Source organism: Rissa tridactyla, chromosome 8, assembly GCF_028500815.1.
Source record: "Rissa tridactyla isolate bRisTri1 chromosome 8, bRisTri1.patW.cur.20221130, whole genome shotgun sequence".
Classification (NCBI taxonomy): domain Eukaryota; kingdom Metazoa; phylum Chordata; class Aves; order Charadriiformes; family Laridae; genus Rissa; species Rissa tridactyla.
In genome coordinates, this window is record NC_071473.1 from 12,554,221 (window position 1) to 12,576,334 (window position 22,114).

The 22,114-nt window shown below is 38.9% G+C and overlaps 1 protein-coding gene across 8 annotated transcripts in view; it reads right to left on the reverse strand.

The window, feature by feature from the left end:
* Window positions 1-340: 340 nt before the first annotated feature.
* Window positions 341-22,114, reverse strand: part of CIITA (class II major histocompatibility complex transactivator) — a 30,962-nt gene continuing 9,188 nt past the window's right edge. For 6 of the 8 annotated variants that reach the window (XM_054212845.1, XM_054212852.1, XM_054212850.1 and 3 more), the window contains exons 3-20: window positions 21,119-21,247; window positions 20,626-20,685; window positions 19,180-19,260; window positions 18,511-18,570; window positions 15,395-15,544; window positions 14,059-14,190; window positions 13,864-13,920; window positions 11,727-11,792; window positions 9,558-11,265; window positions 9,271-9,444; window positions 8,338-8,409; window positions 6,903-6,983; window positions 5,347-5,439; window positions 4,920-5,003; window positions 4,028-4,111; window positions 3,441-3,524; window positions 2,716-2,808; window positions 341-1,011 (exon numbers count right to left, since the gene is read on the reverse strand). In XM_054212845.1, the coding sequence (XP_054068820.1) occupies window positions 2,736-2,808; window positions 3,441-3,524; window positions 4,028-4,111; window positions 4,920-5,003; window positions 5,347-5,439; window positions 6,903-6,983; window positions 8,338-8,409; window positions 9,271-9,444; window positions 9,558-11,265; window positions 11,727-11,792; window positions 13,864-13,920; window positions 14,059-14,190; window positions 15,395-15,544; window positions 18,511-18,570; window positions 19,180-19,260; window positions 20,626-20,685; window positions 21,119-21,247 (3,188 nt within the window). In that variant the 3' untranslated portion in view covers window positions 341-1,011; window positions 2,716-2,735. The remainder of the gene's footprint in view (window positions 1,012-2,715; window positions 2,809-3,440; window positions 3,525-4,027; window positions 4,112-4,919; window positions 5,004-5,346; window positions 5,440-6,902; window positions 6,984-8,337; window positions 8,410-9,270; window positions 9,445-9,557; window positions 11,266-11,726; window positions 11,793-13,863; window positions 13,921-14,058; window positions 14,191-15,394; window positions 15,545-18,510; window positions 18,571-19,179; window positions 19,261-20,625; window positions 20,686-21,118; window positions 21,248-22,114) is intronic. The other 2 variants (XM_054212846.1, XM_054212847.1) reach the window with 2 other exon arrangements.

Genomic DNA, 22,114 nt, shown 5'->3' on the forward strand with positions numbered 1-22,114 from the left:
CTAGTTATTCATAGCTCTGTAAAAGAAGGCCACATAAATCGCACACAGTAGTGATTTCACTGTCAAGTATAAAATCGATGCTTGTACATTTATGCTGCCACTTGCAAGTGAGAAACTAAATCCTAACCCAGGTATAAGAATTTAAAGTTCACATTTGAGATGGAGTAAAAACCTTTAAAGGTTGTCACTTTGGGGATTTTTGTGTAATGAACTGAAGCTATTTGTATGCATTTGGATTTCTGTGATAATGTCAGAAAAATCCTTAATAGTTTTCCAGTTTTAATTCATTTCTTCTGTTTACTTCTTCCCCCTTTCCCCCCGCCCCGCCCCGAGTCTTTTGGAAGGATTCTGTTACAAGAGAGTGATATCCCTTAAGATATCCCTTAAGACAACATTGGTGATTAGCATCAAGAAAAGCGCTGCTTCTGGATTCTCGTGGATAATCTTACAATATCAGACTGTCTTCTATGACTGATCATTCTTATTTATGCTCCTGACCCCAGTGCTTCAAATCAGTCCAGTTACAAGGTGAAATCAGCAACGTTGAGCTTTGGAAGTCCAAAATCATCAAACCAAATTTGATCACAGTTACTATTGGAACCATGAAACAATTAGGTTTGATCTGTCACTCCCTCAGATGTTGCAGGTCCAGCAACTTGCAGTCTACTCTTTGATGAATCGATGATGGAATTTTATACTACCAGGTGATTCCTGGTCACCTTTAAAGGTGATCACAATATCCAGATGCTTTTTTTATCTTTGAAACTCAATGTTTCTTAATGCTTCATCACATCAGTAGAAGCACAACTGGGTCTTTGAATAGCATTTTAAATGAGCTTTAAAAAATTTGAACTCCGTCATTCACCTACTTCAAGCATCACCCAGAAGCTTAAAAGTGACTTTTTTTTTTTTTTTTCATTTTGTCACTATAATGAAAATCAGCCACTGATTCATAAAGCAGCAAGAAGATAGGAAAACACAGAGGACACCTTCCCCTCTTCTTTATGTTACCTGTGAAATGATGAAAACAGAATATTAGATGCATGCCCACCAACTTAATCACCATTAACATCACCAAAACCATATATTTGGTATGCTCTGAAAACAGAAAACCGTGGCTGGTAGATGCTGAATGTTTCAAGTTTGGGAGACAGGGTCCAGACTTCCTCCTGCTACTAATGCTCAGTGCTAACGAAGAAGAATGTTTCCTCGCATATTGAGATACTATATTAATGTGGTAACTGGTGCCACAGGCATGGGCTGCAAACATGAGAGAACAGCAGTGAAGAGAGGTGCAAGGGGTTGTTTATGTGGAGCTGTGCGAAACACATCTTTTGTTTGGCACGAAAGCTCACCAGTGTCCAAGAATCACACAACAGAGCTCTCTACCACTGACTGCCATTGCTCTGTGTCCAGAGGAAAACCGAGGTCATTTGGGAGCTGACCTACATGTTCAGAGACTCTTATCGCATGCTCCCCTTGAATAACAGACACAGCAGGTTAGAGAAAGCTTTGTTTTTGTAAGGTTCCCTGGCAGTGTTCATATCTCTAATGTCATCTTTCCCAAGTAGGTACGGTTATTCAACAAGACGAAGTGCTAGTTGTACTTTAGGCACTGTAGGATCACTACAGGTTTTCACTGCTGCTGTGTAAAGCTAGTCTGTCAAGCTGGTAAAGTATGTAAGTCTTCCACAACCTATAGCCTGATCAGTGCCATATATATATAGCCCAGTCTACATCCAGTGACTAGTGCACTGAGAGCAAGAATCACGCAAAAGCTTGGCGCGCTGCGTAGTTTAGGGAGCCATTAGCAAGCGCAGCCATTGCCAGGACCATTCAACCCACAGCTCAAGCAGCTGGCAATCACTCTGCGATGCATTTTTCTGAAAGCAAGCTGGAGGGCATCTGGTGTCTTCCTTGACTCTGGCTTCTCATTCTTCACTGGGATCATTTGATGCATCCTGAGTAATGTTTTTTTAAGAGTAAGAGGAAACACGTGGCAGAAAACTGGGAGCAGAAATCCTAACTTCCCAGTGCCTGCTGCAGCTCCTTCAGTCCAGGAGCGTCAAGGCAGTCAGATCCATCAGCAAACTGTTAGCAAATTGCTAACAATGCAATTATTTCAAGAATCCTTGAAACTGTGCAGGCAGAATCAATGAAGTTAAAGTGACTGCCAGTGGCTAAACCACACAAAGACGACTGAGAACAAGGAGTGTAGGAGCCCATGGTTTGCTCCGAGTACAGTGTAGGCACAGCTTCATAGTGAGGCAAGCAGCTGTTGAGGATTTGTACTAAACAAAGGAAAAGTGAAAGGACACTTACTAAAACTCAACACAAAACAATCTCTAAGCAGTACAGAACTCATCTATTAAACATGAGAAGTATACAGAGCTATTCAGTTTCCCGCAAGAAAAAAGAGGAGGTAAGCAGGCCAGCTGCCAGCCACCGCCCTGGGCTGAACGAGGAGTCCTCGAAGTCCATTCTTGCTGATGCAGCTCTTGCAGCCTCTAGCGATGGTGCAAAGGAGGTGGGGGGTGCAAGGTGAGTGGGGGCAAAGGCAGCCTGATGTGATATGGATCTGTGCCACTCTAGGGCAGCATCTCTATACCTAGCCATGCATGCGTTGATGCTGTTACTGTGCCTGCTGCTAGTGAGACCAGATCAACAGCTCCCCCAGAAACAAATCTTGTTTCAGGGAGCCAGGGCTTACGTTACCTTTATGGGATCATGTGAATCTACACACTGATCCTAGAGTCCAGCTGCTGAAGGTGTTCGAGAACTCCATAGGGAATGGTGGGATTCCACATCCTGTAAGGGCAAATTCAGAAAGGAAAGAGATTTTAAGGAGTGTAATTTCCTTCACAGTTTTTTTGGTGTGCTTAGCATGTTAGTCTTTTGTTTTGTTTTTAAAGTTGCCTTTCCCTTTTGAATATAATTCCATCAAAGTATTTAAGCTATGGAACAAATGAAAATGCATTTTCATTTAGAAGGAAGCAGTTCGCTCCCCCATAACCTAGCTGACTCTGGTTATAGGACACATTACAGTCCTCTTCCATAACTGTTCCTTAGCTTTCTATCAAACCCCCCTCTCCTGAGTGTGTACTGGCAGCTGCAGTCTATTTAACCTCTAATGACGGCTGCTCATTGTTTATCCTTCAAATACAAGTCCTGCAGCACAGAGTAGGTCAGGTACTCTGGGAGGGTAGAAGATTAACAAAGGGAGGGTCAAGGTAAACTATGCTTAAAGCAGGACAAGTGGGAATTAATGCAGCTGAAACCAGAGACAACATTTTTAACATTTCTATGACTGCTTTTGTGTTTTGGTGATGTCTTTTTTTGTGCCTCTTATAAATCTGACAAATACAGAACACAGCTTTAGCATGAATTCTAACTCAATTTACAGAACAAAGATACAGCAAATGGCGTATCAAGAGACTTACACCAAGTTCTTTATATGGGGACATTTTCGTAAGCTGTCAGTCAGCTGCTGGGCTCCAACACCAGTTATTTTGTTATATTGAACGCTGAGGGAAAAAAAATCAGCAAACTTTGTTAATCCAGATCAGTAGTGGTAGCAGTGTAATCAAATATTTCATTCAAAATCAAAAATACTACATGGGTTTATCTGCAGATAGAGGAAGAAAGAAAAAGAAAAAAAAAACCCACAAAATAGATCCTTCATTCAAAAAAACCTGTCATAAAATATTCAAAGGGTCAAGCTGGAACTTCATTAGGTCAGTTTGTCTGAAGAATTCCTTATTCTATGTACCACAGGTCCTTCTCCAACTCCCCATGACCCTGTTCTCCCATCTTAAAACCAATTTTTCGGGTTTTATGGTGAACTGCTCCTTAATCCTTTCTAAACACTGACTATCTGGACTCTGCCGGAGCACATTTTCCCTGTGAAATTTCCCTGAAATTTTCTTCCTCAAATTCTGTCTCCTCTACCCTGAGCATGCAAGATATGAATTTTCAGTATGCAAGCAACCAAGCTTTTCTGGGCCATCTCAAAAAAATTCATACTCACTCTAGCACTCTTAAGGATGACATCGCAGGAAGAACTTTCGCAAGATTTTCTGCTCCAAAATCACAAATGTTATTATTGTATAAGCTGCAGAAAACCAAACCGGTATAGTCACAATTGAATAATGGATAATGTAAACAGATTATGTATTAGATCAAGGAATTTCAGAGATGGTTGGTACATCTTAACTTCCAATTTATCCTTATCTATTTGCAGTTAACTTTTAAAACACAGTTTCATATTTTTGGTATCAAGCAAGGCAAACGGTCACATCCTTTCTTCGGCTAGCACAGCTACAGCAAAAATAGGTCTGGATTCTGAATGAATAATGAGAACATCTCTGTCTACATTAGATCAAATTAAAAATCTGCAAGAAAATGAAGCTCATATTTGGGGCACAGCATTTAAAAGATTTCCAAGTGAGCAAATTATTCCAGAATTGCACACCACGGTTTCTTGCATTCCCTACCGAGAGACTTCATTTCAGGCCTATGCCAGACATTTTAATGAGGCGGGATGGACCATTGGTCCCATATCAGCACACACACACACCACCTCGCTGCTGGCTTACGGTTTAGCACTGCGCTTAGCAAGCTCCACATAAGCTTGCAGTAGATCATGGCCCTGGGTGCACATTTGTACAGGGTATTATTCATAAGTGGGTATTATGGATTGGATTTAAAAATCAGTATAGTCCTCATTATATTCCTGAGAGATCCTTCTGTACATCCACACTGGGTCATACATTTTTCTCCTCTTTTCTCTAAAGGCTTTATACAGAACAAAGTCAAAAGCTTGGCTGCTGCTCAGTGTACGTATTTGTTCCATGTTCCGTAATTTCTGACAGAGATAGCAAGGTATGGAGTATAAAACTGAACAGGATACAACTACTTACCTTAGTGTCTTTAATGAAGACAAGGAAGGAAGAGCTGTAGCTAGTTTCTCTGCACCCACATCTGTTATCTTATTCTGTGATAAGCTACAGTAAGTGAGATCACTTTGTTAGTTGAGCACATTTATTCTAATTTATTACAATGTAGGAAAAGTTAATTTTTGACATCTTTTTTATATAGTTTGGACAGTCTATTTAGACCAAATGCAGGTAAAAATACCAATTATGACCCTTGAAGGGAAATGAGGAATTGCTTTAGGATTAACCTATTTTTCTAATGAATGTATAGATTAAGTATGTCCATAGACTCATTGGTCTTGTATGCCCATGGGTTAGTTGTGTCCATAATTGTTAACACATAGCCCCTTAAGGCTCTAGGTTTAATCTATTTCTTTGCCATTTTTCCTAGAACTGTTAACCTTGCACTTACTTCAGTATTTCCAGTGATGTCAGGGTTGGAAAGACTTCAGACAGACTCTTTGCTCCTTCATCTCCTATGCCATTTTCACTCAGAGCATCAAGGCTGGGTGACAACAAAGAGAGAATTAGCTTCCCTTTTAATATAAATTTTTGCGGTTTATTCACCTCAGAGACCGCTCTATCTTGAGACCCTCCTTCTCTGCAGTAGCCTCAATCACCAAGAAGCATCACACAAATTACAGCTTCTCTAATAAGCAGCTTTCTGCTTCCCAAATTTAAGCCTAAGAAATTTTTTTTAACTAGTTGAATGGCTTGACCCATTTTCTTTGATATGCAAATGGTAGCACTTAATGCCTTGCTTCCACCATGCACTGACGATTATTTAAATGGTTATGAAATAGCTGTGTTCCAGCTATGCTGAAATGAGATTTCCTGTGCACACAGAAATACAGAACTGACAAAATCCAGCAGATGCTGTAAATCCCTGCCTAAACAGCTCCTTCTCCAGATAGGGAGTATTAGAAATTCCTCGTTCAGGTATCCAGATATTTCAGAGTTTCAGATAGGCACAATTTTAGATTTTGGATCCCCTTCTAATCTGACAGACAAGGCTGGGATACATCGGACTCATTTCAATTTTAGAGCTTTATTGTTTTCCCAAAATATCACGGAAAGGCCAGATACAACACAAACAAATGGCCAATGGGCTGAGCCAGGAAGGCCAAAGGCTCTCTCAAAACCCAGTAATCTTCCCACAGAGATGACAGCAGAATATTGACTATTGTTGCTACAATTGTTTCTAGCATAAAGAAGCTTAACATTCAGAGACAGCTGGTTTGTCATGGATACAAGAGAATAAATAGTAACTGGAGTTCTTAAAACCATTTCTAATACTGCTCCTGGAAAAGGAAGGGACAAAGACCGTGCAAAAATATGTTGGCAGAACACAACCAGATACTAGCTGAATATAGCTTTTAAATATCTTTTATATTAATTAAATCCACAAAGCTCTACCTCTTAGAAGTTCTACCAGAAGTTCAGGATGCCTGCTGACACTGTAAAGTGCACAGCACGGGCACAAATACGGAAGTTAACCCCCACATTTAACACTGCTTCTAGTTCAGGAGGGAGCCTGTCCTCTCCTGGCGCAGACATGACCGTGAGTCCCTCAGAAACCTCACCACCAGGGAGCCTGGGGCTCGGGCACGTTATGGAGCTTGAATGAAGAAATAAGTAATCTGCAGACAGTGTTGATCTCTGTGGCAGGGAGAGGGAGCACGCCATGCGGCTCTGTACTAAACCTTTCCCACTTTTAACCACTGAAGAACACGTGGGGAAGCGACTGAAGAAGTATCAAACAAACCACTACCAAGTGTCTTAAGGCAGATGACGAGCACTAGCTTTTAGTCTGCAGTTATATTCTCTGAATGTTTTTGTTGTTCAGTTTGTTCATTAAACCAAATAGTCTTGTTGACAAATAAAATGTTTCTTGGGTACATGACTTCCCCCATCATCAAGGGTTGCTGAGGAACAACATTAGCCAAGTTAACCTTTAGCATTACTCACTCTAAATGCTGAAGTGATGGAAAGGCTGCAAGAATTTCCACAAGTTTTAGGAATCCCTGAAGGCCGCATACCGGACCCAGCCTGAAAGAATATAAATACAGTTTTTTCACATGCTCGGAAACAGCAGAAGTTATGAATTTTTAAGTTCTTCCCCTACAACCCCAAATGCAAGCTAGTTTACGCTCCTCGGAAGCAACCATTCCCTACAATCTGCAGCAAGGATTTTTGCTTTGAAGCCTCCAGAGGCTTGAACCCCACAAGGCTAAGGGCAGACAGGGCAGAGCTGCTTGCACAGCAGCAGCGGTACCTGCATTTGCCACTTTTTTGTTACTCTCTGCAAGACTCATATCACTTGTTTTAGATTCCTGTATTTACGTTATTTTTCTATTTTTTCAGGTTTTTAATTTTAAATATTATAAAATTGGTATAGAGATGAAAAAAAATATTCCCCCCCCCAAACTATTGACAATTCAGGCTAACTTAAGATAAACATTATACTGCAGCTTAAAGCATAAATTGCACTTTAATATTCCAGCTCCAAGTATTTGTCCCTCAGATGCTAACCTCTTAGTATAGGGTTTCTTTGGTATCACAACAAATTCAGACAAGTTAAAAGGACCAGAATTTTAACCAAAAATTTTAAATAAAGGGAAAGTAGGAGAGGAAATGAGAAGAGAAAGGAGCATAAAATCACAAGTGAGGCCAAGCATAGCAGTTCTAGACTGGGTCAGATGTGAAGAGGAGGAAAGAGATGAAGACTTGATGAGAATTCTCCATTGCACTGGTGCAATTTCTGCCCAAATTAATTCACATACAATGGCAGGATATTTTAAGCAGTAGAATAGCCTTGGAGGTTGCTTACAGTTTGTGGGAAGAAGAAATGTTACTACACCTAATTTTTAAAGTCAGTGTTTCCAAGTCAATCTTCCTTCTACCAGGAAAATGGTGCTAAATATTTTATTTGGGAGGCATTCTCTGACCTTATTCTCATGGCCTAAGCTCTGGTAGGGCAGAAAGTGACATGAGAAGACTCGGTTAGAAAAGCTGAGCATTTCTGGGGAAAAAATAGTTCCCAGGTAGTTGGATCTACATCAAGATACTTTATACCCTCGGGCACAAGATCTACATCTGGCGATAAGGAGTTAACTTGTAATAAAATAAAATAAAACAAAATAAACCAAAACAAAATAAAATAACATATGATAGAACCATGTTGATCTGTACCACTGCAGGGGCCAGAAATTAATTTTTTTTAGTTTTGTCCATAACTTAATAAATTTAGTTGAGAAAAGGAAAATAGAAATAAATGGTGTTTACCTTAATGTGTTACCATAAACTAATTATACATTAGTTCAATGACTGTAGCAAATATCCATGACTCTTCTCAGCCTTAAATGTAATCATATATCAATCAACAGAGGGGTATACCACTTACGCAAATTCTAGTTTTCTGAGGTTTTTGATGGCAGGAATTTCATAGCTGCTGCAACCAGATGCATCTTGCACACTAAATAAACCACAGTAGAACCAGAGTATGAGAAATATTTTAGCAATGAAAACAGTGTTTTAAAAATAATTTCTTAGTAAACTTTTACAAGAAATAAACCACTGCTGGATTAGCTGAAGAACCAGGAAACTTCAGAATAACTTCTGCTTCAACCTTTCTTTGTTTGATTAATTTCAATCTGATAATTGCCTTTCATACTGCAGTTTTTTGCTCTTTTTCCAATAAAACTTAAAAATACATTCTTCTAAATCAATTATCTTCTGTCAAAAATGAAACTTATTTTGATCAAAATACTCTGCCCATGTTAAAATGGAAGTCACCATTTTTATGTTAAACACACAACTGAAGTACCTTAATGGCTTTAATTGCAACCAGTCTCCTAACCACACTATAAGCAGGGATGAAACACAGGATTTGTAGATCACGTAACACAAGCTTTTACTTCCTGAGCTAAAGGACTGACACGGGTAATTTGTGACCCGTGCAAAATAAACCTTCATTTATGGCCCAGGTGCTGCAGGGGGGCGGAAAAAATCAGTTAGCCCAAGGTATGTAACTGAAAGCAATTGGAAGATAGCATATTCAGAGATTAAAAGGAAATCTGAAAAATAAAAAAAGACAGCTTGCTTTTTTATTGGCAGTTTTGACTAATACTCTGCATGGTGCTGTCATTGCTCTTCCCTGCCATGACAACCACCACACATCAGGGTCGGAAAACACTCTGAGATGATACAAGAGTTTGCAGTGCCTTAGTTACTTCTCCTTTGGACAAGCTGAGGACTCCATTCTCCATCACTGTCAGTGAACCCCCTCTTAAATTGAGAGTATATTAGGAGAACTTTTGATTATAAATGAGCCTACCAATTGATCATCTTCTCCTGCATCTCTACAAGGTCTGAAAGGTCACTGATGTCCTTCATTGTCTTTGCCTTAAAGGGATCAAGAACAAATTTCTCTGTTGATGCTCTCAGCAGCTCGTAGTCTTTTGTTTGTTCTAAAGATTTCCAGAGCCTGACTGTATCACTGAGGGAGGCCCTGTGAAGTGACAAAACATGTGAAATCAACAGATATGACTGCTGTTGTTGCATGAAAGTGTCATCTACATACAGTCTAATGAATGACACTACTATCTACAAAGAATGACCAACCTGAACGATGCCACATTCTTTAGGCCAACCAAGTCTTTTAGCCCTTGCATGTCAATGCTGCTGTTCCACAAATCCAAGGAAAACTCTTTTCTTGACCTTTTTAAAATATAGTGCAGTACATGGACATCAGGTGGTGTAAGAACTACGCCCAGAAAAGACAGGTCTGTCTTGAGCCTTAAGGCCACATGCTGCAAAAGATAATTGCTTTGTGTTTCATAAATACAATGTAAAAGATCGAGTAACTTCTCCGGACAGAGCTCATTTATCTGCAGCCTTCTAATATATTTCAAGAGTGTTTTCTGCTTCTTGGTTGATTGTTTTACATCCTCATTTGAAAGGGAGCAGAAGTAGGGGTCGTCCTGCAGGAACAACAATCCAGCCAAAAATCGAGGCACTAAATCTAACCAGTTATAAGGTTTTTTCTTCTTGGATGGAAAAGACAGGTACTTTATTAGACTTTTATCCTTGATCTCTTCTGCTAACATAAGGTGAAGCGCACCCAAGAAATTCTGAATGACAAAATCAGAGAACGTGCTCCCAAATTCCTCTTCTTCACTATCTGAATGTCTGGGGAATGCAAATGGCAGGAAAAATCCATGTTTCAGAGCAAACTCTTTAACTTCCTTAGAAGGAAGAAGGTTACTTTTCACGGCATTTTGGTGCTTTTCTCCAAGATACCAGGCTATACGGGCTAACGTAGCAAGACTCTCTTGATTTCGCATGGCTGTAACATCTGTTTTCATAGATATTATCTTTTGCTGAACAAATTTCAGGAAGACTGTAGTAAGAGTTGAAGGAAGGCTTTTGTCTCCCATTTCAAGTACTGTCTCACAGAGAAAACAAACAAATCTACACATAAGAGGGCTGTAACAATGACTGAACAAGTATTCACTCTCTTTGATTAATTTCAGTGCATTATCACAGTAGGGTAATCCTTCAAAGTATTTGGTTATGTATAATTCTCTCTGCTGAGGGGAAAATCCTACTATTTCAATAGTCTTATCCACTTTGGACACATACTGGTACACCTTGTCTTTTGGTCTTGCTGTAAGTAATAAAGTACAACCATTGAGTATCTTCTTTTGGATGAGTCCTGAAAGCAGCTCCTTTATACTGCACAAGTCTTTTTCAGGCTGACTGTCTGAGCAACGAGGAAAATTCTCATGATCATGCAACCCTTCAAAACCATCAAAAAGCAGGAGGACTTTAGTAGGATTTTGCAATATATACTCAAAGATCTCTTTGCTTCCCTCTTGAGGTTTTACAAAAAATTCAAGAAGCAGATCCTTCAGGCTGTATCGTTTCTCAGGCAAGCTTATTTGTTTGCAGTCAAACCAAAACGCAAACTCAAATTGAGAAAACTCTCCATTGGACCAGTCCTGGCAGATCTTCTGAACAAGAATGCTTTTGCCCATTCCTGCTTTTCCCAGCACAACAATCACTTTAGTCTCTGAGTCTTTACCTCCTGGGATTTGAAATATTTGGCTTCTTTTAAGGGCTGCCTTTTCCTTCCCTTGCAGACCGCAAGTTACCAGCTCCTTTTCCATTGCTTTTATGCTATTCTTCCCAGTCTTGGTTTCAGTTTGGCTTTGAACAAATGTTCCATCAATAAACAGGTGATCAAGAGTTACTTCACGCTCCATGGCCACAGATTTGCACACATCTTGGAAATAATCCATAAGTGATATACAGAAAGCTTCCACTGACTCTACAGAAATAAAAAGCACACACAAGCTGAAGAAAACAGCCCACAAACTACAACATTGTTTCAGGGTGGTTTAAGTACATAATTGTAATATGGTCAAAACACATCAGTTCCCATAAAGCATGTAGGTCTGGATTTATCCCATGCAACTACAGGTACTTAAACAAGCAGTGCAGGCACAATAGACACTTTTAGACCTATAAACTGAATAATTTTGAAGGTATCTATGATATGATAAAACCAGCTAAGTACACTGACCTCCTAAGTAGGTACTACAGCTAGATATCTAAAGGTAGACAAGTCTAACATCTTAAAAACCAGAATTGTGCTCAGACACTCAGAACCACTTCACAAATTGTTGAATGACAATTCCTACAGCAAGCAGCTTTTCTGTATGGAAAGAAACACCGAAAGATTAGGCAAAAAAATACTGGAAGTTTTAAGTTCAAGAGATCTAAACTCACTTGGTCTTTTGAAAGTTTCTTCAGAAGAAATTATGGGAACGCGGACTTCTTTGAACATTTCTAAACCTGGAGAAACAAATAATATACTTGAAGATACCTAGATAGTAATCCATTCTGCTTTACTAATTTTAAGAATGAGACTAATGCAAATTTTCAAATTCATTGCGACATAAATTATGTGTCGTCCAGAGAAAGAGATATTTTGTTTATTTACAAGGGAAAGGAAAAAAATCCTGACACAAGTACAATTCAGCTGACACGAACTGTTGCAGGCAGTGTGACACCAAACCAGATGATAGCTGTTCCAACCGCTGTACGAAGCGGAAGACCTATCATAACAAGGTGACATCCACTGTTCTTTGCAAATGTCTTTGCAAAAGTGTTTTACATAAATTCATGTTCACATGTTTCCCATAAATTCATATAGGACTTCTTTATGTCATCAAAAGCAATAGCTTCTTTTTGTTATTCTACACTTTGTGACCAAACTTGAGGATGAAAGCGACCATTGGTAACAGAATTTACCCATTACTCTTCCTGATGATGTACTGTCACTGCCCAATTTTCTTTCTTTTTGCCTGTTTGTTTTCAAACTACTGCAGGCCTTAGCATTTGGTCAGATAAGCAGTGTCTGCCGTACACAAAGAAACTGGGAATTTTTCAGAGAAAGCATATTTTCTAGAGCCTGTTAATGACAGACTATCAGTTTTGACAAAACTTTGGTGGGAAAAGCTTTGCAGACACAGAACATAATTTAAATTGACAGAGACTGTAACAAAACTAACCTCATGAACAGTCTCATGGTAACCACACTCAGCAGAGACGTGGGAAAAAAAAAAAAACAAAACAGGTTAATCTCCCTAGATTTGTACAAATCTATTTATTACCAAAATATTTCGTTCATCTTGATGTAGAATGCGGTTTTAAAAAAATACAAATCTTAAGTTTCAGAGATCTGTAAATAAATTCCTACCCAGCATGCCAGCAACCAGTGGAACAGTTAGAGTTTAGAGTTGCTTCTGGCAGACTTCTAATAAGCAAGTCCTTTTTCCAGTGAAAGAATACATTTGATACAGAGATAGTTCTCCCCCTTGTAGAAGAAAAATCAATTTAAGATATTAAATAAAGAGGGGGCATGCCTGTTTCCACGCAAGTGGCTGTTTTTTGTTTACTATTTATTTTATTAAATGAAAACAACAGAATGGAAAATCAAGGAAAGCTGTAATGAGACGTTTAGATGGCAAGCAGCATTGGTCAAATCAATCAAGTGTTAATAATTTTTTAAAAAGGAAAAGAGACTGCCTTGGTAGCTTATGTGCTAATTTTTCTGCTGCATTTGGAATTCTGAGGTTTGTGACATGCTCATAGATTTTATGCTGCTGTAAATCAGTCGGAATTATCAGTATTATGTATTCACAGAAACGTATATATAATTTACAAATACTTCCCTAAACCTAGGGGCATTTGCCTATTAAGCCCCACTTTAAAATTTTGCTATTTTGGGTGGTGTTAGCCACCAGAGGGCAACAAAACACTTGTACTAAGCTGCAAGCAGCTGTAATCACCAGGATGCTCTGAGGGCTGGAAGAAGCGTCTTAGGAAAGTTTGCTGCTACAGGTAGGACTGTCATACCCTGACCAAGGCTCTGATTTCTTTATAAGTCTTGCTGTATTTTAGGCTTCTGTGTCGTTTCGTTAAATCAGTCATCATCACGTTGGTTTTGGGCTTCCATGCGAGCCGACTGCAGTCCGACCTCCAGCACTGAGCATTTAAGATGCTCAAGCCATGCCAGTACCAGCACAACTTCCACTTCTGATGGTGCTCAAGCACACTTTTTTATTGTTTTAACTAGACAAGACGACTTCATGTAGAAACTGTACTTCATAGCAAACACAGTGGATTGGCTGCTAATATATAGCTGAACCTGTAGCTCTACAACCCCTTATTTGCTCTGTATTTTGGACTAGACTAAGCAGCCAGTGATCGATACAAAGGAGGAAACACCGTTAATTTTTACTTTCCTCAATAAGGTCAATATGAGTAAAGTACGGCGGAGAGAATTGGCTTTGGGTGGAAGCAATATACTCCTTCTCCCAATCCAAAGTTCTGCATATTCAAAACATCATTTTCTACTTACCACATAAACTAACTGGAAAACTTGGGGATATCAATGTTTGGGTGGAAGAAGTCAGCACTGGAAAGAAACAAATGATAGTTTTCAGCCTATCATAGCTATCAGTAACTAAAATGAGGGAGCTTAGTTCTTTATTGACAGCATTGATTTTCCAGTACTTTCTGCCTGTTTATGTGGACAAAAGGTTATTGCTCTTACTTGGATATATTATAACATCAGATGTGCCATTTCCAAGAACGAAGTTAAGTATCTGCTGAGGAGGATCTGCAAAGCCTGTATTCTCTTGGCTCCCTTTCACACCGGCAGGTAGACACTCCAGCGCTGAAGATCCTGAAATGAGTGCAGAATAATTACTCTTCTGTTTTTAAAGGCTCCTGGTTTCTAAAGATTTCTGAAAAAGAAAAAGCTTTCTAAAAGTTACTTATCCTTTCTGGCAGCTTCTGGGCAAATATTCACAGTGGAGAGTTTATGAACCAGAATTCATAGGTCCACAGAATACATCAAACAAAACCCCTTAAAAGGTATGATGAATGTGAAACACAAGGGATTACCCAGCTTTTAGCGACCACTGGTTTTCAATAGTCTAATGAGAAAGTCTATTAACATAAGGGAAAGTGCTTGAGGCAAAGTCTGTAAATGTCTGGACCAGAGATCCAAAAGAGAGAAAATGTGTAAGTATTATATATCTGAATTAATTTTACCGTCCTTTGCACTACATCTTTCCCACATAATTGAACACCGTGCAGCTTGTACAAACAGATAGCAAGCAGCCTCCCTCTGAACCCACAAGGGGAAATTTTTTTTGTTGATGCAGTGCTTGCAATTTAATCAGCCATAGCTGAGTTTCTGTAGGTGCGACAGAATTTCTTCTGCTACTTTGTGCTGTTTCAGCTAGCATCAGATACTTTAAGACTTCTAACTTACCCACTGCTTTTTGGTTCTTTTCCAGCATAGATTTAACAGCAAAAGGTGTTGAATTGTGTCTTTGTCATTAGTACTTGCCAGAGTACCATAAGAACCCTCTGCTACACAACATGATCAATGTGAGGTGGCTACGCAGCCCATCACTTGGATTAGTGCTCAGTTTCTGTGAACAAAATCCCAGCCTAGATTTTGCTCTACTATTGCAAATATAATTATTCCACAGTCCTTTACAAACCTCTGGATGAAAAAGAAATTGGAACTAAACCAAAGTTTATTATGAAAATTTTGTGATTTCCGATTCTTAAAACAAGTAAGTAATTATTTAGATTAGCATAGAGTAAATAACTCTGTTCTCTCATTTATTAATCTGCACTTCACCAATGAAATGAAAGACTCATTCTATTTCATTAGGGGCAATGCGCTTTTAATTTCCCTTTAACATTTTTCATTCTTTTAGTGAGTGCCACACTTAAGCGCTTGATTGAAACAGCTGCCATACTTGTTTTCCCTGACATTGTTCATGGTCAAAGATCAGATTTATAAGAGAGTTTTCCCCTTGTATAAATCACCCTGCGTACAGGTGCACACCTATAGCTGTACTTGTACATACCAGGAATTATGAAACTTCTTTCCAACGCATTGGTAGCAGGAACAGAAAAGGACCCGTGATGGTTAGTTTGCGAGGTGGATCTAGGTGGATGACTGTTGAGAGGCATAGCTAAGAAATTGCCATTCCCTGCAGACACTGCAGGGACTTCCACTTGAAAAAAAAGCAAAACAAAAAGAGAAAGTTATTTCATTGCTAGAAGGTAAGGGGGCCAAAAAAGAGGTCTCAATAGGTATCATAAACCACTTGATTCTGATCAGTTGTGTTTTGATTTTTCCAGAAGCAAGAACAATTCAAAATAGCTTTCTGAAATTTACTCAGGTCTCAAAATCTAAAATATATTTATGAAATTCTGTAGTAGATCATTTTTTCTCAATAGTTCTCTCCTTTCATTTTCTTCATCTTTCCTGGCCTGTCTTCTTTCTAGAAACCTTCAGATGTGTTTAGATGTAAATGATCCTAAACATAGATGACTGACAGATGAGACATAACAAGGTCTTACCTTGGCTGTACTAAGTTTCCCAAACATGGTCTGTTACCTTAATATTGCAAAAGATTAGAGAGGCCCAAGTACAATAAACTGGGGACCTTTACTCTCTACTTAGACACTACAGTGCTTGTAACAGGCTGTGTTAAGAGGGTTTCCCAGTCAGAAACACCTGAGTTTTAAAAGATGCAACTTGCATTCAGCACTTGTTTTTTTCAAGATGAGAACAAACAGGGAGGGTGACTCATGTGCATTGCATTATTTCAAATTAAGTAAGATTCACTTGCTTATTTTGAACTAGTCTGCTAGTTTCCTTGGTTTTGCCACACCCTTATTGTCAGAGTTGGTTTTGCTTTTCTTTCTCCCTCCTGTCTAGCAGCAACAATTAAGTCTCTATTTCATCAATTTCTGTGGTCCAATGTTTTATCAGGAGCTACAAACCTGAGTGAGTTTTGCGCCACTATAGCGCACACTGTCATCTGGAATGCAAGCTCTTTAGGATGGGATGTGTTTGCACTGTTTATCAGGAACTGATGTATTATTTTGCTATAGGAATCCTTCATTTTTACTGTGGTATAAAACCAGACTTTTAAAAGTGGTTTTTGGCTTGTGTGTAAATCAGCATATGAATTTCCCGTGTAATTTCCTATCCAAGGATTCTTGCATTGCTACAGTCAGGTAAGATTGGGTACTATTATAGCTAGCCACAAGTGGTTGGGCAAATCTGAAGTTTAATTTCGTTCAATTCCTTTGAAAGAGCGTCAACCTTGGCTTACCACTCTGAACATTAGTACACGTTATACTCTTTACTGTAGATAGTCTTACACTTCTGGAGAGCTGATGCATTTGCCTTTGCAGGATCATACTGTGACACTCATTTTATGACAGGGTAAATAATTCCTGAATTTGTCATGTAGCTCATCTTTCTGTCAATTAGATTTTTGTACCCAGTATGTATACTGCTGTATACTACCAGTATACATACACCATATACCATGTATACATACTACCAGTATGTATACTGCTGTATGTATATTCCTTCCCTCAGCATCTTCATTGGGTCAGGCAAGGTAGAGAGAGTGATAATATTCTGAGCACTTTCCGGAAAGGGATAGCTGTAGCTTTATAAAGCACCCGTTAGCTCTGCAATGATACTGTAGACTGGAATGCAAGCTCTGCAGGGTGAGGCATTTTTACTAGTTTGGTCTTGTTTTTTTAAAATCAGGAACTGATGTACCATTTCCTTATTGAAAACTCTCATTGTTAGTGTGGCACAAACACAGGCTTTAAAGAGTGCCAAATCTATAAAGGAATTTAAGCAGATCGAAGATAATCCACTTTAATGGGTACTGCCAGGAACTTTACATGTGTCTGAGTAACTACAACCTGCAGGTACCAGTTCAGTAGGAACTCTGATTACATTTCCAGATCCATCAAATGTATTTTTTTACTGTAATTCTGCTTAATCCCCCCCAGAAGTCCACATGAACATTGGAAAACCAGTTTGGGTCACAGTCCCAGTGCGTATGTGTGCTCTCTATGACTTTCATCCAGTCTATGCCAGTTCCTTAGCAATTGCCGGCCTGAATTTTGCTGAAGTGCAGTCCCGTGATCCAAGCACTCTCTGGATGGGTCTCTAGGTTACACACTGGTTTTGGCTGCCCATCCTGACATGTTCGGTTTGGTACAGTCAGAGTTACCCTTAGGAGGCTTCGGAAGTGTGCTAGCATACAGTAATGCATACGTCACTTCAAAACACAGTATAATATATTCATCCAGAGGTGATTGCGTTCACATGGATTTTGGAAGAGTATTTTGCTGGTTTAGCTATGCCTGAGACACCTGGTTGGGCTACAGCTGAGAAAGAACTTTAACACCAGTTTACACCTAGGGAACAAGCTACAGCCTGCCTGCTGGCCACAGGTACTGCCTTGTAGATGGTCTAACTGCCTGCAACACCTAGAAATTTCCCTTTCTCCCATTCTTACTTTGGTTTAAAGGACTGTATAGCATGGGCTGGGCCAAGAAGCCATCTCTTCACAGTTATTATTTTCACTAGGATATTTCATCAGATTTTTGGAAGGTGTCACACTTAGACGAAAAGAGGATCAGACCCAGGAAATGCCAAACTATGGCCTGAGTCACATTACATGATGTAAACAAAAGGTGTACATGATAAAAATTACAAAATTTTGCACCAACCCAATTCTCCACTGTTCTGCTTTCTTCTCTCAGATGGATTTAGAAAAGTTTAACTGTGCCTTGCTGATGCTACGGAAGTAATTTTTCTATCACCTAGCAGGAAGATATGCTTTTGAAGCATAAGGATCCAACTGTTTCGAGGCTACCATGCAGTTGGTCCTAAGATGCACCATTTAACAGCTACTGATAAGAGGACACAGATTTCTTGCATCATGAATTAGCCAGAGGTGTATAATAAGAATGTGATTCTACAGTGATTTCTACTCTGCTGAAGTAGAAACATTAAAATGCATGATGAAGCTGCATCATCAAATCTATGAGAGCAAACTTTCCCTAGAAGATAGGGTTACAATACCTAACCAAGGATGAGACCTTGGAACATGAGACAATATATGTTCAATAATCTTCTCCTATTCAGCCAGTAACTTACCAATTTTCTTGTATTTGGGTTCTGAAGCTTCAGAGCAACCCTCTGCAGAGCCTAAGAAGGCTGAAAGAAAGGCGACAGTAAGTGATAAAAATTGAACCAGTTTGGTAATCTTAAGTTTCCACCATGGAAACTTATTTTAACTTTTCAAAGTAGAAGGGGGTGTTAGCAGTTCCAATTCAGCTATTTCAGAACTGTACAGGTCCAGTGTATAAAACATGAATGTGAAAAGACTCATATTATTTTACTCAGACTGTGAAGTTTCAATTAGACTGCAGATTTTTGTGCCAGTAGTCAAAGATTACTGTTGTTCTTGCTATTGAAGAGGGGATCATTCAGCTAAGACTTGCTAAGCTATAGATACACTGAAAACAAAGCTACCACTGTCACATAGATGATAAAAAAAAGGGAAGAAATATAACATGCTTATTGTCATGTTACAGGACAACAAATTCTGTGAATTGTAAAGAACATGCCTGAGGGAGTTGTTTTCACTTCCAGCCCACACAGGACAAGTAAAGTCAGAGGAAGCACATCTGGTTGCATCAGTGAAGAACTACATGAGACATGCATTGAGGCTGTGTTAAAACCAAAGCACTGCAATGCAAATTTAGAATTCAAACACTACAGCAAACACTACAGCCTTTCAAACTCTTGCTATTTTTCACTTACTTCGTTTGTGACATTTCTGCACCTTTATGTCGGTAAATTTCTCAGTGTTTTCAGTAGCCATTTCATCCAAAAGGCTCCCTGCTAAAACCAAGAAATATTGCCAAATGTCAACCTTTGTTCTCCCAGAAAAATTACAGAAAGATGTAAAAGCAAGAGAAACACACCAACAAGGCAGGAAAGATGAAATATGCTCCAAATAAAAGATGAAAACCAAATCATGCGATAAAACACATATCCAATTCCAGATGATTTAGAAAGCCCACAGAGCTCTGAATGCAGATTCTGTCAGTCTATGTTAGTTTTTGAACTGCAAAATGTTAATCTACTGTCACAAATTCAGTGGCTAATAAAACATAAATACTTCTCAATGCTCTAATGATGCGCAAAGGATAAAACATCGCAGCTGTATCACAGTGTGATCTCAGTACTAGTAAAGTTACTTACTCTTTTTATATATGAAACGGATTAGTTCCTTTAAGAGACAGGACAAAGGGTTCTAAACAGATTTTATATTTTGTGTTGTAAGAACTGTGAAGTTATCCATACCATTCCTCTACTGGCAATACCTAAGTACTAATATTGTATCCCGTTTCCTCTAAAACCAATATAAATTTTGCCATTAGGTGTAAAACCCCCCAAAATTCTAAACACACCACGGAGCAGTAAAAAATATTTTAAAAAAATAATCATATGAGCTTCTTGTAGCCAGAATTGTCCTAGGTAAGGACTGACCTTTGGTCCTTATTCCAAATTACTTTGCCTAAACATAAAACAGGATATATAGATATTCTGTGAATCTTTCTGATTCTACGGACTTCCCAACAGCCACATATTTATATATATATTCTAAAATAGTAAACAGCTCCATTTATGCCATAACCAAAACAATAATTTTGTACCAAAAGTCAAGCAATTATCTCTGGTCAAGCACTGAATGAAGGAATCATTTACTATGTGTATATTATACCATTGCTGCACTGATCAGGGAGAGAAATAAAATTTGACACACTTCCTCCAGCAGCTCTGTGCATCCTGGACAGAAATAAGTGTGCATGAACTTCATTTATATGCATGCTAAGTCCTGTGGGTGGGTCAGGTTTAGTGAACTTATGTATATCATCCGTGTTGCGCTCAGAATAAGTCTGATGCTAATCAAGGGCATATACTGCACTAGACAGTTAAGCTGTGCATATACTATGGCCACGGTGACATGATCAGCAACTTGGTAAGAGATAAAATTGGCATTTTTGAGAAAGGCCTGCAAAAATACAGAAAATCCTCAAGGTTTGCCAAGAAAATCCTGGGACACAGTTCCCAGGAGGAAAGAAGAGGATACCAGATGTATAGAAACCTTACTAGTATTCAAATTGTGGGGATGAAGTACAGCGCAAACGTGAGCCAAAACACTGTCATGGAGAAAATTAATCTTTGCCACATAAATCTTACCAAAAGTGTCTTCCACCTGCTTCTCCTGCTGGTCTTTGAGCACATATTCTGCTAATTCAGCTAGCAAGGAGGAAAAAAAAAAAAAAAAAGGAATACAGCAATGACACAGTAAATTTCACAGTAAAACTCTTGTAAGCTTACCCTAATTAACAAAATTCTGAAGTATGAGTGAAATTGAAGAGTTAAATTAAGTTTTTCTTGTAAATTGTTGTTCAGGAAATAAAGAACATGAGAAAGGAGAAGTTGAGACAGGAAGTATTAAGCAGAAGAAGCCATTAATAGAGAGATTTTCCCCCAACAACCACAAGCTACTGTTCGTCTGTTTCCCCACAATGCACAGGTTTCGGTACTCTGGCTAGATCTACCATGCATTAGGGACAGGCCACTTGAATGTACACACTGCTTTAGACTGAAAACAGAATTTATGAGAAATAGCTATAGCAACTGATTGGAAAAAAATGATATAAAAATAATAAAAAAAAATCTTTCATACCTATTCTAGCATAAGCTTCTCTGGTATTGGAACAGAGATACCATTCATCCACATTTTCAGCATTTTCCATCGTACACAGGAAATCCATATTATTGAACTGATCATAGTTGCTGGCATCAACATCAGGATCTAGAATTAAAAAGGAGTACACGTTGGCTCAATGAATACCATAACCAAGGAGTAAAAAAAAGCAGATAGCAGGACTCGCAGAAAAGGCAGATTTCTTACTTCAGCATAAGGCTTTGGCTCTTCATTGTATGTTGGCTAAGTAGGAAGAGTACTGAACTCTCAGTAAGTTACAGTCACCCAGAAATCAACACTTTTCTTTTGCTAAACTCTATGATTTCATCTCTCCTAGTAAATAAAAAAGTTCCAGAATCTGTTCTATGACACTAAAGCCTAAACACATGGCCTGGACTCATCCATATTATTAAACCTTCTTATTCTTCAAGATATGGCGGTACCATGTACATTCCCTGTTCAGAACAACACTGGGCCCATGCTAACCCCTGAACTGCAGCTACAAATTGCCAGTGAAGCTACTAGTTGGCCATGGCCAAAAACATGCCAGGGACCATGCTAACATCTTCACAGGAGAGATGTCCAGCTTCCAATACCTGGCACCATGTCCTGACAATATTCAATTTAACTACATCATCTCAGATGTATTTAAATTGGTGAAACATCTATGATATAACAAGAGTCAGTCCTTGATCCCTAATTCATCCTACTTTCGGTCACTGAGCAAGTGAGGCCATGGGAGTGAAGAAACACTCCTGCAGGTGTTATTAACAGTCAGAAGCCAAAAGAGCAAAGCTCAACCTGGGAAATAATTAATCACAAAGACGATTCTAGATTATGGTGCCCAGTTTTCCACTATTTGTCCATGTAACTGCTGACACTGGTCATTCATGTAATAAACGAGGATGCAAGGTGGTATCCTCCAATTTGGTAACGTTTTATATTTATCTGGCACAGAGCTATAGGACTTCATAT